Here is a 25,901-nt window from a genome sequence, read left to right on the forward strand (position 1 = left end):
ACAAACAAACTTAGGTTGTCCCTGGTAGAATTATTCCTGATGCTTTTCTTTCAGTTACTTATTTAAATTAATTATTATTCCAGCTCTCGTGGCTGTGCTGTGTTGCTTATTTAGTGTGTGTGACTGTTTCTTGTTTTCATTGTTCTCTTAATTGTCTTAATATGTCAGCTGTTTATTGCTGCTTTTCGGCTGGTTGTCTTTTACTATTATTATTATTTTTATTGTTTGTTTTTGTTTGTGTTTGTTTGTTGTGTTTTTCTCCTCCTCCCCCCTCTCTGTTCTATTGCAGGTTTCGTTGCTTTCTGCAATTGGTGTTTCCCACAGCTTTTCCCTGTTGTCCCCACCCTCCATCCCCCTTCTCTTACAGGTGTTGTCCTTTCTCTGTGCTGTCTGTTTGTGACCCCCCCATCCCCGTGTCTGCCCCCCTCTCCGGCCCGGTGACAAATCAATACATAATTAAATAAATAATAAAACAGACAAAGGAGTATTTTAATACTCTCTTGTTAAAGTAAAATCTGTCTGGCACAATATGGTATCCAGGTCATTATACTCTATACCAGGCTGCTGGGCAGGACAGGTTAAAAAAAATAAAAAATAAAAACATAGTCACATGTAGCATAAAACCCATGTTAGTAATTCATTAAACATAATGAAAATATTAATGTATTAATTGTTATCCAGTGAAATTAGTGAACACTTTTGCAGGGAACTGTATGCATGCTACATTCTCATTAGGGGCTAAGCCCCCCTAAAGGTCTGATCCTAAAATCGCTCCTGGAACAATGCCATTTATCTTTAGAATCCAGGATTTTCAAATGAATTACAATCCCTTTAGTAGGTACCAAACAACAGAAAAGTAAGTTACATGGTTATTAGAAATTAAACAATAACTTCCATCCATCCATCTTCAACCGCTTATCCTGCGTACAGGGTCACGGGGGGCTGAAGCCTATCCCAGCTGACATCAGGCAAAAGGCGGGATACACCCTGGACAGGTCACCAGTCTGTCGCAGGGCCACACATAGATGAACAACCACCCACGCTCACACCTAAGGACAATTTAGGGTCACCAATTAACCTAGTCCGCATGTCTTTGGATGGTGCACCCGGAGAGAACCCACGCAGACACGGGGAGAACATGCAAACTCCACACGAAAAGACCCTCGACCTTCTTGCTGTGAGGCGACAGTGCTAACCACTGCACCACTGTGCCGCCCTGTAAACAATAACTTATTAAATGATCATTTATTTTGTGATTTGGTGAAAACTACGACAGGTAAAAATATTTGTTGATAATAAAATGACTTATTTACAGAATTAGGTTGACACAAACTTGATTTCCTAAAGATATAACATTCATGTTCAAGGAATTTAGTTTGCAATTAATTAGAAAGTATTGATATTATAAGCAACAGATGCACCAAGAGACATTTTAGAAAATGAATCTACAATACTAAAACAAACACCACATGGAACATCTTTTTGGAACTCCAATTTTAAGTTAACTGGTGCAAGGAACTATTTGTTCCTTTTAGATTCTACATCACAACCAAAATTAAAGAGATACATCTGAAAATATTACACAATATGCATCCAACAAGCTATTGTCTATTTATAGATTTCTAGATGCTGATAACAGATGTACTTTCTGTAAGACTGAACAAGAAAATATATCTAATCTATCTATTCTATTGGTTCATATTGTATTACATTTTGGAAGGATTGAGAATTATGTACAAATGCGTTCATCAATTGCCCTCAAGGACAATCATGAAATTATCAAGTTAATGTAATGATAACAATGTATACACGATTCTAAACTTTTCATTTTATTAGAGCAATGTCATGTTCTTAGTTCAACCCCATATTTTAAATTGTTTCTAATTGAAATTGAATGTTAGTTTAACTTCTTAAATATGTAACAAATAAGAAATACATGTCAATAGTTAAAATTTACTCAGATGTTTTTGTGAAGTAGTTTGTCATGAAAATGTCTTAATCTTAATTTCCTTTGGCGCAACGTCATTACGTCTGTGAATAAAACCTCCCATATTTGGCTGCAGCTTCCTGTGACAGCTCGACGCCCATCATGGTGTGCATGTCTCGCGTGTGGCAGCAGAGCTGCGCGTTTGCCGCGAGGCTCCGAAGGAAGGACTGTGCATGCAGGTTGGCGGGCCTTTCAGTCAGACTCTCCAGCACCAAAACGGCACCCCAGATACCAGGCATGGAGTACCAGGTAAGCCGGGTTACAGTCTCTTCTACCCGTGTTTGCAGCGGCTGCTAGCGAGCTAGCTAGCCACCAGCGCTAGTTTGACAAGTTTGCAATACAACCGCATTCACAACTGCCACAACTCTGACTGTACAGTTTGGAGATGGATAGAAACATGGCTGACAGGACCACACGGAACTACTTGAAGTAGCCGATGTAAGTTAGTTAACGGAGCCGAGTGACCATGTGCTAACAAATTAGCAGTTGGTTGGAGTGACTGTGCTATGAAAAGTTACGTTACAGTGTGGACAGAGCTGCTTACTATCTGTTACTGGCTCAACACGTCAAAGTGCAACCTGTGTGCTAACACGTGGTCTGAACCTCTTCTTTGATGACATATGAGAGTTTCACTTGGGCCGCTTTAACGTGATGTGTGTTTACCTTTTTTGTCATCAGTGGTTGTGTTGTGTTTTCACTTAATATTACTCACACTTCTATATCTTAAGTGATACAAGGAACTGTCAGGACAGTCACTAGAAAGACACTTGGCTTGTGTTCATTTATCGCAGTGTTAATGCAAATGAAGGTGATGCAGCCACTATCCACTGCCAGCACAACCACTCTCTGGCAAGGTTAATGTTTTATAATGCACATGTCCATTACAATTAAATGTGACTCAGCCATAATTGATGGGATTGTTCTCCACGCTAATCAAGGCGACTAAAGATTGTTTTCATTATTGAATGAGATTTCTTTTTTGGTTTATGGTTTGGTCCATAAAATGTCAGAAAATCTTAACCAATGTCCATCACAGGTTCCCAAAGTTGATGATGTAGGTCTAACTCTGCGTTGCGTTCTGTAGAAAGCCAGGACACACTTATCTTGGAGCAGTCAATTTGCCAGCAGCAATAACCGCAGCAATGGCTTATTTTATTCAGAAACAGAACATTCAGTTTCCCTCACGTACATGTTCTCAGCGCATTTTTTATGTGGATTTCAGTGAAACTCAGCATTCGTACTGGTACTTTCGTTTTGCTGGCAGTGATAAACATAAGCCCAGTGAAATGTCTGCTTTTGCTCAACAGGGAATGTGCTGTAGATAGAATTATACCAGTAATTTTGGACATAAATATTGGTAAAGATATGTGTTGTATTCTTCTTTTAAAGGAATACTTGGGCTTTTTGGGAAATATGCTTATTTGCTTTCTGGCGGAGAGAAATAGGTTGATACCGCTGTCATACCCAGAGGTGGAAAGAGTACAAAAATACTCTACTTAAGTAAAAGTGTGATTACTTTGATGAACGTTTACTTAAGTACAAGTAAAATTACCGATATAAAATCTACTCAAGTAAAAAGTAGCTCATTTAAAATTTACTCAGAGTAAAAGTTACTTACTTTTTTAACCTCCTAAAAGAACTTATTTAAATCGATTTAATATCTTATTTATACAACTTATTTAATTAAATTGGATTCTCTTGCGAATTGATAAGGGAACAAAGCCATATGGCGCTTTCAATTTTATTTTGTTTGACCGATGAAAATAAAGAAATTTAATGTTAAAATGAGAAGTTTGAGAATGTTTTCGCTTCTTTAGGAAACTGTGGCTGAACAGATTAGACCCTAGCGGGCCCCACTGGACTGGGAAAATGGGAAACACTGGACTGTATAAGTCATATCCATATTTTCATTGTGGTAATTTTAATGGGATATCATAAGTACAATAAAGAACTAGTTACCAGCAAGTTGCTAATGCCAACCATGCATGCACTGATGTCTTTTTGGCTATTTGGAGCAAAGAATCTTACCAAACTATGAAAACTTATTTTTAACCACCAATGGAAGTAGACTATTATTTAACTGACCTCTACATCAGGGGCCCTCAACTACATTTGTTCTAAGCAGACACTGTGGGGTTGGTGTGAACAGACTACTAAAATACATGGTAGGCCTAAATCCATAATGATGAATCTACATAGGCTACTAGACAGGCCTACTTAACTAGAAAATGCTCTCAGACCACAGCCAAGGAGGCAGTTCACTGAGGAGTGATGGCTAAAATCTGTAATTGTAAATGTAACTCTCTGATTGGCTTTAATCAACCGGTTTTGACGCTGTGTGCCATTATTGTGCACGAGAGACCTGTAGTTAAGCCTATTGGTGGTAACAGATGACTTTTAATAACACCGAAGTCCGGGAAGCTAAACAGACTAGTTATTGGTATTTTCCATAATTCTGTGAGCAGTCATGATCTGACTTTATGCTGCACACAACATGAGTCTGTGAACAGCGAAAGGAGTTGGTTACCTCGTGAGAAGGTGGAGGTGTGCAGCCTGTCGCCTGCAGCTCTTTAACAGCTCACTGCGTCTGCCGCTGACTGTTGCATTACTCACTGCAGTATTTCAAACTGGTCTGCTGTCAGAAAACTGTTAAGGGACGGTTGTCTTGTTGTGTAGATACATTTGTGAACAACGGTCAGCGCTGATCTCACTTACAGACAGATTGCATTTCCTGTGACTACTTCAAAATAAAAGTCAACTTGTGTTTCGCCAGTTAAGTTTTTAATGTGAAGCTGCAGCAGCAGGAAAGGGTCAGTTTGCATTGCATGCCCTACTTAAGTAAAAGTAAAATAAAAGATTTAAAAAACGACTTTAAAAAGGAAAGACCAACAGTCTGACTGACACTCAGCCCCCAGCCCATTAGTTTCTACTGAAGACGTAAATCCTTAAAAAGGCTGTATTTTTAAACAAACAGGAGGAAACAGTGCATTTGTGGGGGACTATTTTCAGTGGCGGATGAATCCACATGTGGTGCTCTAGTGAGTATTTGGGGCAGCAGGACGGTGTATGTGGGACTGAGTTAGAATAAACTACAGTGTGTGTTCATGGTGTTGAATGAACATGTGACCCAGTGCAGCAGTGAGGCTCCCTGATGGGTTTTAATGGCTCATAGGAAGAAGAGACATCAGGCTGTGATACACACACAGGACCTGTTAGTAGAGACAGTCGTAGGTTTGAGTCTGCACTAGATGTTCACAATATTGGCAAAAATGTGATATTGATCATGAATTTTGCAAAACCGATACTACTTTTGATATTGTTAAACATATGTAAAAACACGAGTTGATGGACCTGTTTCTGATACATTTCCCATTTGATCTCTGTTGCATCTCTGAGCCACACATCTTCTTACTTTTGTCCATTCTTTTCTTTCACTCCTGTGACTCACGTCGCTTTTCTTTATTCGTTTCTCTCCCGCTCTCTCGTCACTCAAACGCTGTCGTATGCACACACATCACGTGCTATGCTCCATAGCGCATGTTTGTGTAGTGGACCCATGCACTCACACTTGCATATGACAGCGCAACTGTCCTGAGATACATGATCATATAGCTGTTTCAAAATTGAACACAACTAAGCCACACAGCTACGGATGCATCTCTCCACTAAATAAACAGAATATTGCATACTTCCTATGACAGTTACGATGTTACACTGCACAAAGTGATATTTGTAAAAAATGATATTGAGTCAATACATTGTGCACATGGGATTTGTGTAATATCTTGCCGATTGTTTGCTTTGTCTGACCAACAGTCCAAAATCTAATCAATTTACAATGCTGGAAAACAGAAAAGCAGGTTAGAAACAGTGAATGCTTGGAATTGTTCTCTGAGAAATGATAGATTTTTCTGTTGATGGACTAATTGATCAATAGGCCAATCATTTCAGCGCAATGATCCGGGTCCAGCATGAGGAAATGATTTCCTTTTTACATTATGGATTTAGTTGTAAGCTGGCCCAGTCAGTCAACTCATGGATAAGAACTGGTCTTAAATACCAGCTACTTACTGTAAGACAGCCAGTCATGATATCCTGACTCTCCTAACTTGTTGCTCTTGTTACATAGCAAAATGTCCCAGGCAGGATGTGTGAATGGGGTTCAAGCTTCTGTCCTGTACTGTGTAGATTATGGTGGTGTGTGTGGTTTTTTTTTTTTTTTTTTTTTTTTTTTTTTTTTAAAAGCATGCTGTTCTGAAACCATTCTCTGCTTTTGCCGCAGGATGCCATTTGCACTCTGAACACACTACAGACCAACGCCAGTGCTCTGGAGCAGGTACGACGAGAGCGGAGCCACCCTCAGCAGCAGCTCCAGGCCATGAGAGCCTTCCTGGAAAGAGGCGGCCTGACAGTGAGTCAGTTATATCAGCTCAAATAGTACACAGGGCATGTTTGTAACGTAATACTGATAACTTCAAGTATTATCAACAATGTTGTTATTTAACATGATAAGTATTTCCTTTAGTCTTATCTAGTTTAGTCTTCTGTGTGTGTGTGTGTGTGTGTGTGTGTGTGTGTGTGTGGTTTTTAAAGGTGGAAGAATTAGACCATCTCAATATCATTCATGTGACTGGAACAAAGGGCAAGGTGAGCTGACTAGACACACAAGCTGCATGTTGGTGTGTGTTGTATGTTGCATTTTAAAGGCCCAGTTTGTAATTCTTTAACTACGTACAGACGTATTCACAAATGGAATGGAAGAGTTTTGATCTGGCTTAACCTTTGTCTACATTTAGGTCATAGTGTTCGGTTTAATATTTAGCTCTTAGCTCCCATTATGCAAGCTCTAAGAAAAGGTCACGCAAACATGATTTCAAACGTCAGTTTATTCACTAAATGACACACACTATTGTGACAGCTGTAGGAGGGCGGCCTCTAACTGTGTTTATCTTTCAGGGGTCAACATGTGCATTTACTGAACAGATTTTGAGAAATTATGGCTTCCGCACAGGATTTTACAGGTAAAACATTGTATGAATATTACGATGATATTGGCAGTACATGAACATCAGGCTGTTAGTTTTGTAGAAACCAGAGATGGTTACCAAATCAGGATGAAAGAATAGTGGAGTATTGCAGTTGTTAACACCATAACTGCCTATTTCTCAGACCTCTTTTTCCAGTGCTGGAACTTAATGACCTGTAACGTAAGGTGTGGTCATTGACTGTGCTCTGTTCGGTCATGCCAGCACTGCTTGTTATATAGTGGCGAGAGTGGGGGGAAACTTGTTTAAATGGAATGCAGGTGGCATGACGTTGAATCTCTGTCAACTGATAATCAAACTGCAGCAGATGGCTTACAGCTTGTAAACACTGGCAAAGATACCACAGAACCTTTTGGATTCAGATGTTACATGTCACGATGGTGTTGGTACACATCGTATAAGGTTTACTTGCCACACAGAACCATTGATTGAGTTTGGAAAATAGGTGGTATCTGCTGAACTGAAAGGGAATTGAATTCATGACATTGTGTGAATACAGAATGTGCTGGGCATTACGTGAGGTCTCTGTCCTCCATCACCAATAAGGTGTAATTTGTCCCACTCTGGCAGGTGCAACAAAACAGGAGAGAAGATGTAAGTCAGACATAAACTAGAAGCGTGGTTTTTAAAAAATTGTTGCTGCAATTTTCTACTCCGATACTCTGTGCTTCCCAGTTTGCACATTTATCTTCTAAAGATGTTCCCAGGTGATTCCTACCTGTGGGCATCTAATATTTAAAAACCATTATGCAAAACAGTAATACAATAATAATACTGTGGGATTTTGCCATCATTAAAGTAAAGCAAATCCTAAGTAGGCTGTGCGGTATCAGGGTATCAGACTTTCACGAATAAAGATGCTCCTTTTTCTACTAAACCCACACGGAGATGATGTATTGTAGTGGATGTCCTCAACATTGGTGGGCGACGCCTTGCAAAACTGCCTGACATCATCTACAATGCGACTACCGCCTTCCCTTTTCCAGCAGTAGGTAATCAACACATGAGCGTTAGCTGCAGCTTTTATTCGCTGACAAACTGTAACCTACACTGTACATTTACTGCTAAACTTTATTGCTTAGCTTTTTCTCTGCTCCGCTGCATTCACCTGCTGCTGCGTCACTTCAGCTCAGACACACTTACTATACTCACAGAAAGGAGCTACTTGGACTAGTTGAGAGAAAAATGCTTCTGGCCCTGTTTGGGAGTATTTTGCATTTAGTCCTGATGATTAAGTTCAGCCAGCCAACATGGAGATCAAGATCAGCTAAGAGCCATAGCTGAAGAAGCCTTTTGGAAGAGAGGCAAAATATCTTCAAGCAACCTCAGCCAGGTCCAGTTGTTCTTGATTTTATCCCAACTTGGAGAGCCACCACAGATGAGGCTGTGTGCACATCATCTCCGTTTTAGCTCACTGACTTGTTGATATTCGCAGTGGCAACAAGTGTCATTGGGTTCTCCAGCAAGAATGTATGGAAGAAGGCTCTTATGGGCCATAAAATAATGAACACAGGGAATAAGTATTTAAACCCAGCAAGATTTGTATAAGGAGGCTAACTGCATGTGAGACACACAGCACTGTAGGCTAGACAATGTGCTGTTAATTCTCCCATTTCACCCAGAATACTGGAATCACACTTTCACAGTGAAATCTAACCTTATGCACTCAACATTACTAATAATAATATTTTGATCAGCTTCATTTGTTTGGTCATCCAGTAAAGGACGACACAGGACATTATTGATGCCTTGAAACAGGTCTCTTACTTATGTTATGTACACCTGCAATAACATGCTTAACATTTATATTATGCATGTTGCCATGTTATTTATTTCCTTCTACTCAGCCAGTGAAAAGTGGCTAAACACTGCTTTTTCTTCTTGGTTGCAGTTCCCCACATTTGGTCCAAGTCAGGGAAAGGATTAGAATCAACGGACAGCCCATTGGAAAAGAACTCTTCACTAAATACTTCTGGCAGGTTTATGGACGGCTGGATGAAACTAAGGTAGGTCATGTAACAAGGCAGAGTTGCGTAGTTTTAAAACACAGCTCCTTCTCAGTTTTAAATGTAACTGTTGTTTGTAAATAGCCTGGCTGGAAAGAAACTTTACTGCCAGACTAACCCTGGCTACTCATTCACTTCACTCAGTGAACCTATTCAATGGATTAACCATTAATTGTCTGAAAGCAACCGCTGGCATTCCTAGGAGGGATGGACGATTAATTGAAAACAAAATTCAGACCCTCTAAATGACGTAATTTTCAGTTATCTCGGTTTTTTAATCCTGTTCCCCCACTGTGTGTGTATTCATGTATTTTCCCCTTAAAAACATACTACAGCGTTTGTGGTCATGTGAGTCTGGCTTGTCCAGTCGTACTCAGCTTCCAGACCAGAGTCTGGAGCACAGCGAGATGTTAGCTAGTGCTAACCGGCTACACTTTCCAGCAGTTGGGGAAACAACAGACACTTTGATTTTATTGTGTGGAATGAGAAAATCATTAGCAGCACATTGATATTATTAACTGTGTGAGATGTTAGTAGTGGCGCTCTTCAGCAATGGCAATGTGGCGAATATAGGGGGAACATGTCTGTTATGTGCACGTCAACATGTCGTTATCGAATAACATTTAGATAATCGATTTTTGACTTCTGTGAATGGGGAAAATGTCCCACCTGTAATTGAGTGTATTTGCAGTAGCTTCAAACCTTGCCAATGACAAAACAAAAACAAAATAATCATTAATTGTACTAGAGTTAGTAGTAGAAGAATTAGAGGAAGTGTTCAATTAATGGTGATTTAGATATTAGGTCGTATCGGCCAGGCCTAGTTCCAAGCAGTGATTTCTGTGGCATTATATCGGACTGTGCATCATGTTGCTTTTCCCATTCTGAGTGGAACTAGCTTATTATCAGGGCTGGAGGTTGTAATTGAGTCTGGTAGAAAATGAGAACCCTCATGTCAGGAGGAGCATGACCCTCATGTGACAGCGCACTTTGGTCACATTACCAGCATTCAGTGTGCAGTTTGACTCCTTAAATACTTTGGACACATTGACGGTCATTCTTTTTCTAAAAACGCATACTATGTGAAGTAGAGAAGTGATGTCACTTGGAGACATTCAAGGAATCTCGATAAATCACTCTTTTATAAATAACTCGAAACAGGACATTTTAGCATTTAGGGACTTCATTCAGAAGTTGAATCCAATTGGAGATTCTTTTTTGGACTGTAAATTTAACATTGGCACATTATCACCCCATAAAGTGGATATGGCTAATGTGTTGGCACACAGTTGCCACACAAGACAAAGACTAACATTATCATTAATTTGAATTAAATCGTGTCTCCTCTGTTCTTTCAGCTCTGTTTTGGTCTCCACCAACCCCGGTGAAAAATATCTTGCTAACTTTTTCCCTGTGTTGTTTGGTGCTGATAGTTAGTTCACAGTGGGTTTATCTGAGCCTTTTCTCTAAAAACAGAAGTGGCAAGTAAAAAAATAAGTTTCTGAGAATTTTTGTTTGATATTGGAATTAGCAATGTGTTTCTGTTAGTGGTAGTCTCCTAAATTAGATTTTCTAGATGTTTCTTGATCGCCCTCGTGTTAAAAGTAATTTCTGCACTGCTGCTGTCATGGTAATGTAACATTACACCATGCATCGTTATTAGAGCCCGAGCACAAAAGTGCCAGGAACATCTTATTTTTGGTAAGATTATTATTCGAATTTGGTAACACATTTTGGAGGAGTTTAGGATACCCGAAAACTCCCCCGGCAGCCAGCAATTTTGAATTGAAAATTAAATTTCTCATCAGATGGTATTGCTGCGGCAATAAGACAAATTTTGATATTCCAATGTTAAAAACGAATAAGTAAGCGTGCTAACAGACAACAGCGTTTTGAAATAAGGAACTGACACGTCGACCAGATCTTTTCCACGCTTCATGTTTGATAAATGCAGTGTCCAATTCAGAGCCGTGTCACCATGCCTCCGCTGAAGGCTGTCGCTTCCCTCAAGGCGTGCGTGGGGGAGAGGGCCCTTCACGAAATTTGGGAGGCAGATGTATCGTGTGCAGACAAGAAGAAGCTGCTGCTTAGAGCAATATCCTCAGCCATTTTGAAATGAAAATGCAATTTTAAGGGACTTTTGGTACTTTACAAATTCCTCCTTGAGAGTTAATCGACTTGACTTCAATTTTGGGCAGTGCCTTTTTAAACCTTTTGTGATGTTAAATTGTGACGCTTTTTAGTTTCCTTTGAACCGTGTTGTTGTAGTGTTAAATTTCACTGTTTTGATGTTTCACAATTTGTACCTGTGCACATCATCAGATCTTTTCCAAATTTCACATGTTTGCTAAAAGGGCCTGGACTGGGGTCATTGTCATTCTGCCCAGTAGGTAGGATCAGCCACACCCCCTCCTCTCCACCACAGAGAGCTGAAGCGAGGACAGGCCATACGAACTAACACACAGAGGGAGACAGATGCATGATAAAATGCAAATTACAGAGGAGGGAGAAAAGGGAGAGGCTGAATGTCCTTGGGGACCAATATCCGGAACAATGACAAGATTTAACTCCTCCTGCAGTGTCCATTATTCATGAAAATTCTGAATCAAAAGAACTATGGTGCCAGGGTGCGGCACACTGTGTCGTGCAAGGGCTCACTCTTCGCTGCTTGCTGCTATAATATTATCACATTGCACTAGGAAATTGCACAATTCTTAAAAAAAAGTGTTATTATGCTTTTTGGCTTTTCCCCCTCCTTTATTGAGCCATCTACCTTTTTTGTGCAGGTAACAGGTTTGCAAAGTGAAAAAGCCCAAAGTCCAGTCCAAAGGGAGTTCCCATCTCCCACAGAAAGCTCTGCTCTGAACTGCCTAACAACTCGTTTGTAGTCCAGCCGCTTCCCTTTCATCACAGGGATGAAAGCTAAATGCGCCTCATAACACTCGCCAAGCGGCTACTCCGACACGCCCTCAAAAACACCAGTGGAAAAACAGTGAGCTGCAGCACACAGCTCTCCTCTCCCTTCCAAACACTAGCTACCCTCCAGGCAGTCAGTGGACATAAAGTTGTTCCTGTGCTGTAGAGACAGAGCTCAGTTAAAACTTTATGGTTGAAAAATGCTTTTGTTACAGATTAATAACTCACCACTCTGAAACTCTTGCTCCAGCCCATGTTGCCAAGCTGGTCGGTAACATGTACAGCTGAACCGAAGCAGTGTTTACCGGCTTCTCACTGACCCGCCCTACTCTGCTTCTGATTGGCCAGTAGTCCTTAACTAGGAACTGCGCATGTGCAACTCCCAACAAAGATCATTTAGAGACCAGATGTATCACTCCACAGCTAAAACGAAGCCTTCAACACAGGGTGAAAAGATGACAAAAAAGATGTGTTTTTTTTTTTTTTAATTAAACCATGTAAACCTGTTATGGTAAAACCCCTAAATAACATTTTGAACCTGGAAATGAGCAGAATACCACCTCTTTTAAATAAACTACTAGGGCTGGACCCAAATATTCGAACATTTGATCGTTGGGTAAACATTCAAGTTTTTTTTTTTGCTCGCCTGACCTACGCTGACATCAGTGAACATAACGCTCCAGTTCACATCAAAGGGAAAACAAAATGAAGCCCTCAGCTGTGTGAGAGCACTTTAAACAGCAGTGTGGAAATTTCCTACATTTTAAAATTAATCAGTAAACTGTTGGTTGGAAACAAACAACATAACGAATCCATTTTAAATAACTATATTAGACAGATTGTAGAAGAAGAGCATTTAGGCTAGTCGCTTTAATTAAAGTTAAAAGTGAATTTGCATACACGTGTGATTTAGTTCGGCTACCAGAAATACGGCTCATCCCCCGCAATAAATATTCCCCTTTAATGTAAATCCTCTCTTCCTTGGTCTGCTAGCCTTGCCATAACAAAGTTAAAAACAAGTTTTGGTAATAAGCACTTAGTTAGCCCACGCTATGAGAATAAATAAACAGAGCGCTCTTTCTCTCTCACACATGCGCACAAACAGACAGGCACACTTCTTGGGCATTTATCCTCCTGCTGTTCTGCTTCTATCTATTAAATACACAGCTGTAGCTCGTAAAATGACAGCCTGCTTATCAACACACGTCTAAACAGTCGGCATAACGGGACCGCTAAAGGTTAATTACTGACGAAGCTTCGAGGCTCAAAAAATGAGATTTCGGGCAAGCCCTATAAACTACGAATATCATTATTCTAACTGGCTCTTTCACGATGATGATTGAACAAAATATGAATACGTTTTTGATATGAATTTGAGAAATTGTTATATTAATCCAGTAATTTAAAAAAAAGCTTTAGAATAATCTAAATTAGTCAATAACTTAATTGATTGATCTAATGATTCTTTTTTCAAATAAGAAATAATCATGGCTGAAAGACTCCAGTAACCTCTGTAGAGCGGAGAGGAACTGGGGCGTCGAATAGTCATTCTCTGTGGGTTTGTCACTACAAGCAACACCTTTTCACATTACAGTCATCAGAATTCTTGTTAAGAGAAATATATTGATCACTGTAGCTTTTACACCACTGTGTGACATTAGGAATCGTCTTACTTCCACACAGTTGAGATGTCAGACTGGCAGCAAACCCATAAACGGCACCTGCAACTTTCACCAGGGTTGTCTTTTTGTGTAGTTTGTTTCCTTTCGATTTTTAGACAAATTTATTGTATCAAGATCATTACAAAGATGATGTAGTTAGAAGTATTCCACACATAGGGGCTTTGTGTTTTTTGACCTCTTCAGAACGCCCATGGAGGGACGATGCCGGCATACTTCCGTTTCCTCACCATCTTGGCCTTCCATGTGTTTCTTCAGGAGAAGGTAAGTTGGCAGGCCTGTGCTGCCTTCATCAGCAGCCAGCAAACAGGAATCCAATGTGTTTTGGGGAGTTATACATAATTCTCATCATTTGACACTGATGTGAAACACTCGCCTTAGTCCCAGCCATTAGATTCGAACCTGATAAGTTTGATGTTTTCTGGCCTGTAGAAGATTCTTTGCACCTGTGTGCAGCAGACTAATGGACTAACATCACCATCCTCCAGTCTGCTAGCAGAGCAAACAGTTTTATTACTTAAATTACTAACTTGCCTCAAATCTAAACAACTCTGCCCTTTGTCCAGGTGGATTTAGCTGTAATTGAAGTTGGGATTGGTGGAGCATATGACTGCACCAACATTATAAGGTAAGACTATTTTATAAGGCTGCTGTCACTTGTAACTGACTTACCTCCTTCAAACTGGAAATAGTGAGTTAGTATTTGGTTATCTTTACATTCTTGATCACATTTTATTCAGACTTGAGTCATTTAAGCAATATGAATATATCAAGTTTCAGAACATACTTCAGATCAGGGACTAGTGAACAACGATCGTCTGTTACAAAAAAAGTAGCATTAATATGTTCAACATTCAAGAATTAACCTCTAGCTTGTGTGCGTGACTGACATGTCACTTTGATACAGACACAGGCAAATTCTGCCTTCATGAAGGTTACAATGTTCAGTCGTTGACTATAGAAAAGACTGTCAACATGTAAATGCTCCGTACTCCGTACAGCGCCTTTCTAGTCTTTTCGACCACTCAAAGCGCTTTTACACTACATCTGCATTCACCAGTCACACACATTCATACACTGAGCCTAAGTGCTCAAACGGAAACTAACATTCACACTCACTCATACACTGGCGGAATAGCCGCCAGGGGCAATTCGGGGTTCAGTATCTTGCCCAAGGACACTTCGACATGCAACCAGGGGGAACCAGGGATCGAACCGCCGACCTTCCGATTAACGGCCAACCCGCTTCAACTCCTGAGCCACAGCCGCCCAAATGTGAGCACATGTGAGCATGTTATTATTCCTGACGATCACTGCTACTCACCCATATTAACAGAATGTTGACATTAAAGTTTAGTTATGATGTGAGGTGTCATCTAAGGTTATTTGCTTATTAAATATTCACTACATGGGAATAGTTTCCAAAGTGGACATATAGGGCCCTACCTTAAACCCGACACAAAGCTTCCATCGGTTTACGATCATCGCAGTTGTCTTTTTCACGCCCATTGCCCGTGTTGTGCACCCATCTTCTCGGCCATGGCTGTATTGATCTTACAAGGAAGTGTGGTCAGCACATTGCTATTGTGAGGCAGTAGAAAGGCATTACGCCAGTGACCAAGTAAAACCTGGTCTAAAGTTTTCCTACTATTTAAAGGGTGCATTATTGAGAAAATAAGTTGCGTCTTCATAGGAGGGTTCTAGTGATGCCCAGATGGAGATCCATGATGAGAATCTCCCATTCCACACAGCTGTTCACTGGATATGTCCTCTTTTTCAGACCATTCTCTGTAAGCCCTAGAGATGGCTGTGCGTGAAAATCCCAGCAGATCAGCAGTTTCTGAAATACTCAGAGCAGCCCGTCTGGCACCAACAACCATGCCACGTTCAAAGTCACTTAAATTCCCTTTCTTCCCCATTCTGATGCTCAGTTTGAACTTCACCAAGTTGTCTTGACCACAGCTACATGCCTAAATGTATTGAGTTGCTGCCATATGATTGGCTGCAGCTATTCTTGTTAACAAGCATTTGAACAGGTGTACCTAAATAAAGTTGCCGGTGAATGGATGTAGCCTAGGCTGAGGCCTACATTATCTAACGAGCCCTCCCAAACTGCCAGCTCCAGCAGGAAACAGCCAACGAAGCCACAGCAGAAAGAAAGGGAGGAATCATAACACTCAGGATCTAATGTTAATGTGTTCTACTCGTCCAAAAGGTCTCACACAGTCCAGGTTCATAAAGTAAACTAGTTTGGAGTAAAGCAGCTGTGCTCCAGATCAATCCTGAGCTCCAATCCAGAGCGTCTAAAAATGCATTTCAGAAGCTAAAAGTTTCATTCTGTTGCCTCTGGAGAGTCAAGTTTATAACAGTTTTTAAGTTTGCAGCATAAATGTCCCATGATACTTGCTGGCATGTATTGTTCCTCCCCTGGTCTTTTGTTATACAGTATGGCAGCATAATCTACTGACATGACATTATGTGACTTGTCAGAATTAATTAAATTCTCTGGACTTTTTTGCCAGTCTTCAGGACTGAAAATGACTTCACTGTGACTTCACTGATTGGTGTGGTTACATGTGCAAAAGAAAGAGAGGGCAGTGAAACACAGCTTTTCAGCCTACTGTTCAATTTCTCTGAAAAGGTTCTCTTGTTTTTAAAGAAGAATAACGGAGTGATTGGTGTGAGCAGTGATAGCTGCCATGCCAGACTGAGAGAAGCTCCAACTTATCACATATGTCAAATTATGAGGCTGACAAATCTGATAACACTGAGGGCCTTGCCAGTTACATATTGAAGTATACTATTGCTTGTCAAGATGATGGTACATTGTCACCATAAAGTTTTGTTTACAACTTTATCAGTGTTGTAATACAATTTCACCATTGTGTTTTCTTCTCTGTGCTTCTGGGTCACCAGGAGACCGTGGGTGTGTGGCATCTCCTCTCTGGGTATAGACCACACTCAGATTCTTGGAGATACCATCGAAAAGATTGCCTGGCAAAAAGGAGGCATTTTCAAGGTGTGCTGGCTGACTAAATATTTCAGTTACATACTTCAATTCATGCTTTGTGGAGAGACACTGAAGTCCTACAAAATAAAACTACACAGTATTTTTCTACGTCATCTCACTAGCTGTTGATCATGTGTTTTCAGCCGGGGGTTCCTGCCTTCACAGTGAAACAGCCTGAAGATGCGATGGCTGTGCTCAGGAACAGGGCTGAAGAGAAACAAGTGAGCTTTCAGACTAATGTTTTCACTGTGACATCACAGTAAAATGTAAAGGTTTAAATAAACATAGTTGTTAAAATCTCTCCTCCAGCTGTTCAGTTGAATGTAATACAATTTAACCTGTTGTTTTAGTGTCCTCTGTGGGTGTGTCCAGAGCTGGAGGACTACCAGACAGACTGTGGACCTTTGCGTCTGGGGCTGGCAGGGCAGCACCAGCACTCAAATGCCTCGCTGGCCCTCCAGCTGAGTCACACTTGGCTACAGAAAAGATGCCTACCAGGTTAGACAGGAACAGCCATTTGGCTAGGTTAGACATAAAGAGGCCACAGCAGCCTTCTTATAAAACACAATAAATGTATTGCTTAATTATCATCCCTTGGCCACAAAGGAAAAAGTTTGATAACGGAACACTGTTAATGAGCCTATATTTACTTGAAGATTATTTTCAAGTCCGATCAGCCTTTAAAAATGTTCTCCCTCTTTGTGCCGTGCCAAAGAAGATTAAATAAAAAGTTCAACCATAATTACATTATGTTACAGCAGTGTTGTCTATTCCAAGTCTATAAAGGGCTTAAGGTTGTTTCATTTTTTTTATTTTATTTTTTTTTTACAACAACCTGTGTCTCTCTCAACAGAGAAAAGCTATCTCTCCACTGGTGTTGACAACACAAGTGTACTTCAGGTGACTTCCTTCAAGCCCAGCCCCATCATGGTGAAAGGTGAGTCCTGAAGCACAGTCCCTGTTGAGAAGAGCAAATTTAGGGGGAGAGATAATTATTTGTCTGACTTGAAGTACATCCCTTGTAAAAAGTAGACGTGCAGCCAAGAAGAACAACAGCTGACATCTTAATTATGTAGGAATGTCCTGTTTCTGTTTCACCAGATTAATTCAGACAAATGCACACTAAAGCTCTTCAAATATCCGAGACCCATTGTGCTACTGGTAGTTGTGATATTTGGGCCTCAAAATCAATTAAAATCAAAGGGTTAGCTTTTCACAGGTTAAATGTGACAACATCCAGTATGGTTATGTATGTTCTATGGTTTGGTCTCAGGGCTGGCAGACACAGAGTGGCCTGGAAGGAACCAGACTCTGAAACACGGAGCAGTCACCTACTTCTTGGATGGAGCTCACACCATGCGCAGTATGCAGGCCTGTGTACACTGGTTCAGAGAGACTGCAGCCCAGCATGAAAGGAATGCAAGGTGAACATCACTCCCCAATGACATGACTCTGTTGTACCTGCATCCATCAGGCTACCTGATGAAACTGTGTTTGGAGGTGATCATTGTACTGAGCCCGGCAATTAAGGTGCCCTTATGTCCACTTTTTATTTTATACAATAATGAATTATCTTGATGTGTACAGGTTTACGTGTCACGCTGTGAATGCAGATTTACTGTGTCTGCATTATGTATGTTCACTTTCCAATTTAAAAATGAAAAAAAATTGGTATATGCTGTAAGTAGCAGTACATGTTGTACTGCACTTACTGTCTGAACTAGACACATCCCTATCAATGTGTTAATCACATACAGATATATGTATCTATAGATGCTAGTAGGTTGAAGAATTTGGAGTTCTACGTAGAAGAGGTTGGCAATATATTCACTTTATGCAACATCAAAGAAACAGCACGTACATAGACAAGCATTTATTTAAAAGATAAATAAAAGCACAACATGTCAGATGATGCTTAACTAAAATGCACTAAACTAAAAGACAAAGAGGTGTGTGTGATAAGGAGAGCGTGTCTGTGCGAATGCGTGATCTGCACCATATGTTCAGCGTGCACGAACGCGGACACACAAGTTGCAGACAAAGAAAGCACAATGAAGCAGAAGCTTTAAAGTTAAAAGGAGTTAGTTAGAATGCAAAGACTCTGTAGAGCAGAACATTAATAACATCAGTCTAGCGGTGGTTGACGATTAAATGATGATGATGATGATGATGATGATGATGATTAAAGTAAGTAAAATCAAACATTAATTTAATACTTACTGAACATCTGTTATGGGGGAAAAAAATCATATCACAATAATTATGGTTATTGTTTTATTGTCCAGCCCTAAGATCACAACAATAAAATCTGAACCACGGCTTCAGTTCCAGCATTTACTGAACCCCCCCCAAATTACCCACGCCCAAAGAGCAAGACGTGGGGCACTACATTACCAAGCTCTGTAGTAAGAGACAAATGCGACAAAGTTATAATAAGCAAATTTAGGATAGGTGGATAGGTTTTACCCGAGGTCTGTTGCCATGGCAATTTACGTTGCATCTCTAAACTGCTCCGAGCAGGTTTTGGTCGTGGTTATCTCGAGGTTACCCTGCACGTGGACTACACACCACATCTGTACTCAGTGTTGATGATGAGAAGTAGGAAATATTACACACCACTTCATAAAATATGTTTAGATTTCATCCTGATTTGCTCCAATGAGGTTGCAATGAAGTTCTGAACAACAGCATTACGTTCAGACAGCAAGCCCTGCAGCCTTGGGGATTTTAGAGAGGAATCTTAATTAACAGGACAGTTTCTTAGGAGCCCATCTGTAGTCTATAATTGAATTATCCTAAGTGTTTTCACATATTTAGATTGGACTAGTTTAGGTGTCCAAAAAATAGGGAGCCAGGTTGGGGTTAATAACCAAGAAAAAAAATCCTAGATGAAAGTTACAAGAAGAAAAATCGGAAATTCCCTGAAATTAATGTCATAAAAAATCAAAAATCATTCTGGTGCTTTCTTCTGAATATGCTGAATCCAAGGCAAAGTCTCTAAGGTGCATGAGAGTGATTGTGAGCTAAACTCAGGAGTATTTCCTCACTGCTAAATCCGATTGCAAAGTTTAATATAACTTTCCAATGCATGCATAATACACGGCAGGTGTGTGTGTGTGTGTGTGTGTGTGTGTGTGTGATGTTGCAGCCTTGCAAAGTGAAGTTTCTCTCATAAATGTGACTGTCAGAGAATATTCAAGTTTTTTACTTGTAGATTAATCTTGGAAATGTGTATCGGACTATTAACCCTCTCCACTGGCTCCTTTTTTTTTTTTTTAAATTACAATGGACCTTATGTGCAGTTCTACCTTTACATCTTAATCATATTACACATAAAATAAGAGCCCATAAAATACATACAATAAGAACACTGTGAAGATAATTAGGCTACAAATTTACTCAATGCGATGCCAACAAGCCTCCCTGGCTTTGTCAGCCGCCACGGTGTTAGATTTGGCCGTAAACGTGTCTTTAAACTCCTCATATCCTGACACAATCAACGTGCATTCTACTGGGGAAAATACGGAGCATGCACCGTTGTGAAAAGCTCTGCCTGCACGGCCGAACACACCCCTTTTATGAGAACGTGCACCAACTCCAATTGAGTTATCACGACTCAACTAACCAACATCTTATCCACGATCGTAGTACCGTTTAACTCCAGTGTAGCGGTCAGAGTTTGTCAACCCTGAGTTTACTTGATAACCCCGAGTTAACTCTGAGTAGGTACGGGCCACTGGCCTCTGCTTCTACTAAACAACCACTTGTTTACCACTTAACATTTTTCAAAAGGTTAAGCAATACTGATGTAAGACCTTGGCGTGTGTGTGTTGTAGTGGACCTGTAGCCAGAGTTTTGCTGTTCAATGCCACAGGAGAGAGAGACTCAGCAGCCATGCTGAAACTTCTGGTGGTGAGTACAACTGCTTTCAGCAATACAGAGAACAAGGTCATTGTCGTCACAGCTGTTAAGCTCAGTGTTGTTGTGGGTATTGGAGTGTGTATATGGATTGACTTGTAGAGAAAATGAGGAAACTGCAGCTTGGTTCTCTTCTATATTTGATTATTTCCCATGTTAATTATTATGCAACACATTATGGATTTTACACACATAATATTTTTTTTAAATGACAGGTTTTTAAGAATGGAGCGCATACTACTTCTCTGCTGATAGAGGTAGACTCTCTGACTTTAGTTGTCTCCATAATAAAAGTGAAAGGGGAAATAACAGATCATGAAAGAAAAATATTTCTAATAACTGAAGAAAGTTGTTTGTGGTCCTTTTTTCAAAGCAAAAATATGACCTTTGGGATGGCCCGCAAGATGGCAAGAGTACAATTTGGTTCGACAAAGGTGCAAGGAAATTTCAAATAAGAGACATGGGATGTACATATAGACTAAGTGCACTAGGGAGGGAAGGATAATGAGATACAGGTGAAACTAATCGGAGCAGGGCAGACAATCACAGACAACACAGGCATGAAGTGAAGTAACTGAAACAAGAGGACAGAAGTATTTCAAAATAAAATGGGGAAACAATGAATGAATGACATGAAACAAAGAAAAACATTACCTGGGAAGAAAGGAAGGAATTCTTTTTTTTTTTTTTTATCCCCGAGGGGTAAATAATTGTGCAGCACAAACGCATTAAAACTCAGAAGAACCACAATACACACAAACACTCACAGAAGCTGTTAGAGTAACAGTTATTGTTTAGTAAAACTAATAAAATAAATCCACTACAATATCTTCCATCCATCGGCAACCGCTTATCCTGAGTACAGGGTCGCAGAGGGCTGGAGCCAATCCCAGCTGACATTGGGTGAAAGACAGGGTACACCCTGGACAGGTCGCCAGTCCATCGCAGGCACTACAATATCTTACTAAACATAGAAGCTCCAACTTTTAAAGTAACGAATTCCATGTATAATCACAGTGAGTTGTTTCAGAAACCAGTGGCAGCAGGGACAAAAGAGTGCTTTAATCGAGGTCTTTAACAGCAATCTTTGTGCAGATTTTCACAATGCATAGTAGTCTGTTCCTGTTCTTTACTGAAAGTGAGCCATACCAGCTGATAAAAGCAAACTTTCAATTTCACCAAGACAAGAATAAAACATTTTCATCAAAGTATTGTCCACGTTAAAACCACATAGTGCTTTCTTACACACCGCATCCACATGATGCTCAGCAGTCAGTTTGTTGTAAATCACTGTGCCCGGATGTTTATACTGATGGACAACCTCAGCCTGATCATTGAGGAATTCTGGGAAATACTGCGATGCCCAGAGGATTTTTCCCCAAAAAAGAACAATCTCCTTTATATTGGAAACGTTTATGTCCAACAAGGATGCCTTGCACAGTCAGTGAACTCAGACATGACAGAACTATTGTCTGGGTCCATGCTATTGAGAAGTGACACGACGACAGAATCATCAGCAAACTTCAGGATGTGGCTCCCCACTTAATGGCTTTGACACGTTTGTGTACAAGAGAGGCGAGAGGAAATTAGGATGTCTGATAAAATGCCACTTAAACCACACGTTGGGGCCTCCCCCGTTAGAAAGTCCATCAGCCAGCTTACAAGGCCAAGGTCAGTGTGGGTACTCATTCGCATTTCTGCAAAAATATAAGGCTGAATACAATTAAAAGGAGACGAGAAATCAATAAACTAGCTGCACCATAGTTTTTGCACCCTATAAGTGTGATTAAAACCCATGTAAAGAAGTGTGCATGTGGCATCCTCCACATGCACACTAGGGAGCAGGGGCTGGAGACCGAGGCCAAGGGGAACCTCAGGAGCAGACTGTGACACTTCCTGCTCAGAGCAGACATGGGATCACTCGAGAGCTCATCGTCAATGTTCTTTGACTTCGCTGTAAGTTGACTGATACATGCGTCTTATTGTTCACACTCCACAAAGAACTTATTTACCCCAAAGTTGGCTCTTTAGATCATTATGAATTAGGAGAAGTAAGAACAAAGCCAGATTCATATTAAATTGGCTATATTCAGTGTAGAAACGTCCATCTTTAAAGCTGGGGATGGCAATGTTGGAGAAACTAGATTTTGAAAGTATCCAACAAAACCCCCTCCCTTCAGGCCTCCCTCCACAGCCACTCCCCCAAAACACACATTCATGCACAGTGAGGGCAAAGGAAGAGTGCAGGCAGGCCGTGTTTGCTACAATCCTGCGACAGACACCACAGCATTTTATTTATTGATTCGTGTCAGATGTAAAGAGAATGTGAACTAATTAAACAAATAATGCTTCGGAAATAAAGTGCCCACCCCAGCTTTAACCAGAAAATCCGATTGTTTTGCTCTGACATCGTCTTTTCACCCTGGCTGAAGTAAGCAAGATCCCACCAGAAGGTTTGATTTGACAACATTGTTCAGCCAACTAATATAGATATTTGTGTGTCTTGCCTTTTTTTTCAGCCATGTCAGTTTGACTTTGCAGTGTTTTGTCCAAACATCACTGAAGTCATCGCTTCTTGCAATGCAGGTAAGATCATTGAGCATGTTGCTTTTGGCTGTTGGCAGCTAACATCAATCTCTACCTAAAAGGGATCATACCAATTAATTTAATTCATCCACCCATTAGCTACACTTGCTTATCCTTACTAGAGGGTTGTGGGGGGCTGGCACCAATCCCAGCTTACATTTTTGGGCTGACACAAATAGACAGACAACCAGTCACTCTCACATTCACGCCCACGCCAATTTCGATTCGCCAGTTAACCTACCCTGCATGTCTTTGGACTGTGGGAGGAAACCAGAGCACCCGGAGCTGCACCGGGAGAACATGCAAACTCTGGCCTTTAGCCTATTAACCACAAATCACATGTACTTTTCATGACTGCAAATTATTCAAAGCATTCTGTAGTTTTGAGAATGGCGTCTACAGGCAGGAAGTCTGTGGTTCATTTAAAGGAACAACAACCTTTTGGGAAATATGCATGTTTGCTTTATTTCTAAGTGTTAAGAATAAGATAAGAAGACGGATACCAATCTCATGTCTCTGCTGAGAAGGAGTTAAGATGTGGTTTACCTTGCTAAGCATAAAGACTGGAAGCAGAGATTAAAATATGCTGTATCCTGTTTGTTTTAATCCATACACACAGAAATGTAAAAAATACAATTTGTAGTTTTGTGGGGTTGGGTTTGAAGTATTTCTAGACAAACAATATTTGCCCAGTGCTTCTTGTTCCACAAGAAATAGTTCAACCACATAAACGTCATTTTTACAGTTTTGCTTATGTAAGAATGCAAAAAGCAAATAAGAATATTTCCCAAAATGCTGAACTACTGCTTTTACACTGAGAGATTTTAAAATGGCAGCTGTTTCCCAGAAAACCTGTTAACTTCATCCTGTCATTCCCACACCTCTCAGACCAGCAGAACTTCAACGTCTCAGTGGAGAACATGTTGACTCGCTGCTTGGACAATGAGAGGAGCTGGCGTCTCCACAACAGCCTGGGGGATAAAGGTACACAGCTGCTCATCGAGGGCAGCCTGCCCCTGATCCCTGAAAAGAAGGCAGATGCCCTGGTGTTCCCCTGCATCCTCAGCGCCCTCCAGTGGATCACCCAGGGCAGGGATTCGGTGCTGGCAGACCCAACCAAAACAGTCTTACCAGTTAAACCCAGCATCATGGCCAAAGCTGCTGCGCTCTGCGATGCAGCCGAGATCCACGTCCTCATTACCGGAAGCCTCCACCTGGTGGGAGGAGTACTCAAACACCTCGACCCAGCTTCCTCCAAGTAAACGGACAATGAAGTTTAAAATAATGGATGCGCGCTCTGCATAAATACACAATTACCTTTTTATGGAAGAAAAATAATTTGTGTGTATAGATGAGGTTTTGTGATACTAGCTTTTTGTGTTTACCTGAAAGGGATTAGCTGCACCCAGGTTTCTCGGAAGCTTCCCTACATTGGCAGATGCTTAGAGCAGGTTAGTTTGAACCAAGGCTGCTCCAAGCCTCACATCAAGCCAAGCTTCACCCAGAGCCTTACAGACGGCCGCACAAACGTGTGCAGCTCATGTCTTTAACTTAACTTGAAGCCAAATATGTTTACATGAACTGCAGAGGCTATATTCATGTACACCACAACATGAGCTGAGATGGCTAAACTGGTACTCTGATGCCACCTGGATGAACCAGAGTGGTGTGATGGTTATTACATTAATGGGCACCAATAAGTGCTACATGGACCACATGAAGTTATCAGCTTTCTGGTTTTAACTTATCTATTTGGAACACCTGACTATTACCTTCCAGCCTTTTTTTAAAAATGAAAACATTTTGCACGGTTTCTACTTACATTTTGTCAGGATTTGACAAAGTGCTTCTTACACATGACCTAGTCGTGTCTTTGTTGTAGATGTCTAAATATTCTGACAGGAGTGTTGGCATTCTGTGTAATCTGTTTAACACTGGAATTATATTAATATTTAAATGGGCCATTTCAATTTGCATTATCTGACTAATACATCGTTACTGTATGTAATAATAATGGTAGAAATTGAAACTGTATAAAATGCACATATCACTGAGGTCAGTGAAGCTAACCGAGGCCATCAGCTTCACATCGTTCACCCTCTAACCTCAGAGGAGTTTGAAATTGAATTTCGGTATAAAACAAACTACACTGACTACACTTGAATGTCCCTGTGGACCCATTAAAACACGAAATGCACTTAAATGGAACTTGTCAAGATGAAATCTGCTTAAATTGTAATTGAGTCAATTAAAAAAAAATTGTCCACCCTCGTTTTTGAATATTTTTGGTCTGTCTTTCGTGGCCCAAAAAACATAATGTGTCTTACTTGTGTAGACGCAGTCCTTTTCCATTCATTGGGATTGAGAACTTTTGGAGCATATGTCCTATTTATTCCACAATTAGCAACAGAGCTATCTTCCGACAGTCATCTCTTTCATCCATGCCGCTCACCAACAATAACGCTCTCTTTTCTTCTTGGTGTACTTAACATACTATAACATTAATGCAATATTTTGTAATCACACTTGAGTGATACACACTGGGAATATTGTCCTGGTGTATATGTAGCAGGTTATCTAATCAGGAGATGAGGACTTTCAATCACAAAGAAATTCAAGTGTATCTTTGCTTTTTTTTTCTTTTTTTTTTTTTTACCTGAGGGAGAACATCAGTAGCTGAAATTATTTCACATATCCACATCAAATGAAAGATTGATTTTATTTTTTTATTAAGTTACTCGCTACTCAAGTTTT

The 25,901-nt window shown here is 40.5% G+C and overlaps 1 protein-coding gene across 2 annotated transcripts; it reads left to right on the forward strand.

The window, feature by feature from the left end:
- The first annotated feature begins 2,053 nt into the window (after positions 1 to 2,053).
- fpgs (folylpolyglutamate synthase) lies at positions 2,054 to 25,418 on the forward strand. 2 transcript variants are annotated; one of them, XM_046067277.1, is made up of 15 exons: positions 2,054 to 2,236; positions 6,270 to 6,398; positions 6,528 to 6,634; positions 6,944 to 7,008; positions 8,924 to 9,038; positions 13,820 to 13,897; positions 14,200 to 14,261; positions 16,550 to 16,652; positions 16,787 to 16,864; positions 16,994 to 17,141; positions 17,497 to 17,580; positions 17,917 to 18,067; positions 20,480 to 20,555; positions 23,081 to 23,147; positions 24,036 to 25,418. In XM_046067277.1, exons 1-15 carry the CDS (start codon positions 2,161 to 2,163, stop codon positions 24,407 to 24,409), a joined length of 1,713 nt encoding a protein of 570 aa, XP_045923233.1. In that variant the 5' UTR covers positions 2,054 to 2,160; the 3' UTR covers positions 24,410 to 25,418. The 2 variants fall into 2 exon arrangements, with proteins under 2 accessions (XP_045923233.1, XP_045923232.1); XM_046067276.1 differs by having other exon boundaries at positions 6,581 to 6,634.
- The last annotated feature ends 483 nt before the right edge of the window (positions 25,419 to 25,901 follow it).

This window comes from Micropterus dolomieu, linkage group LG13 (assembly GCF_021292245.1).
Source record: "Micropterus dolomieu isolate WLL.071019.BEF.003 ecotype Adirondacks linkage group LG13, ASM2129224v1, whole genome shotgun sequence".
NCBI classification, from domain to species: Eukaryota; Metazoa; Chordata; class Actinopteri; order Centrarchiformes; family Centrarchidae; genus Micropterus; species Micropterus dolomieu.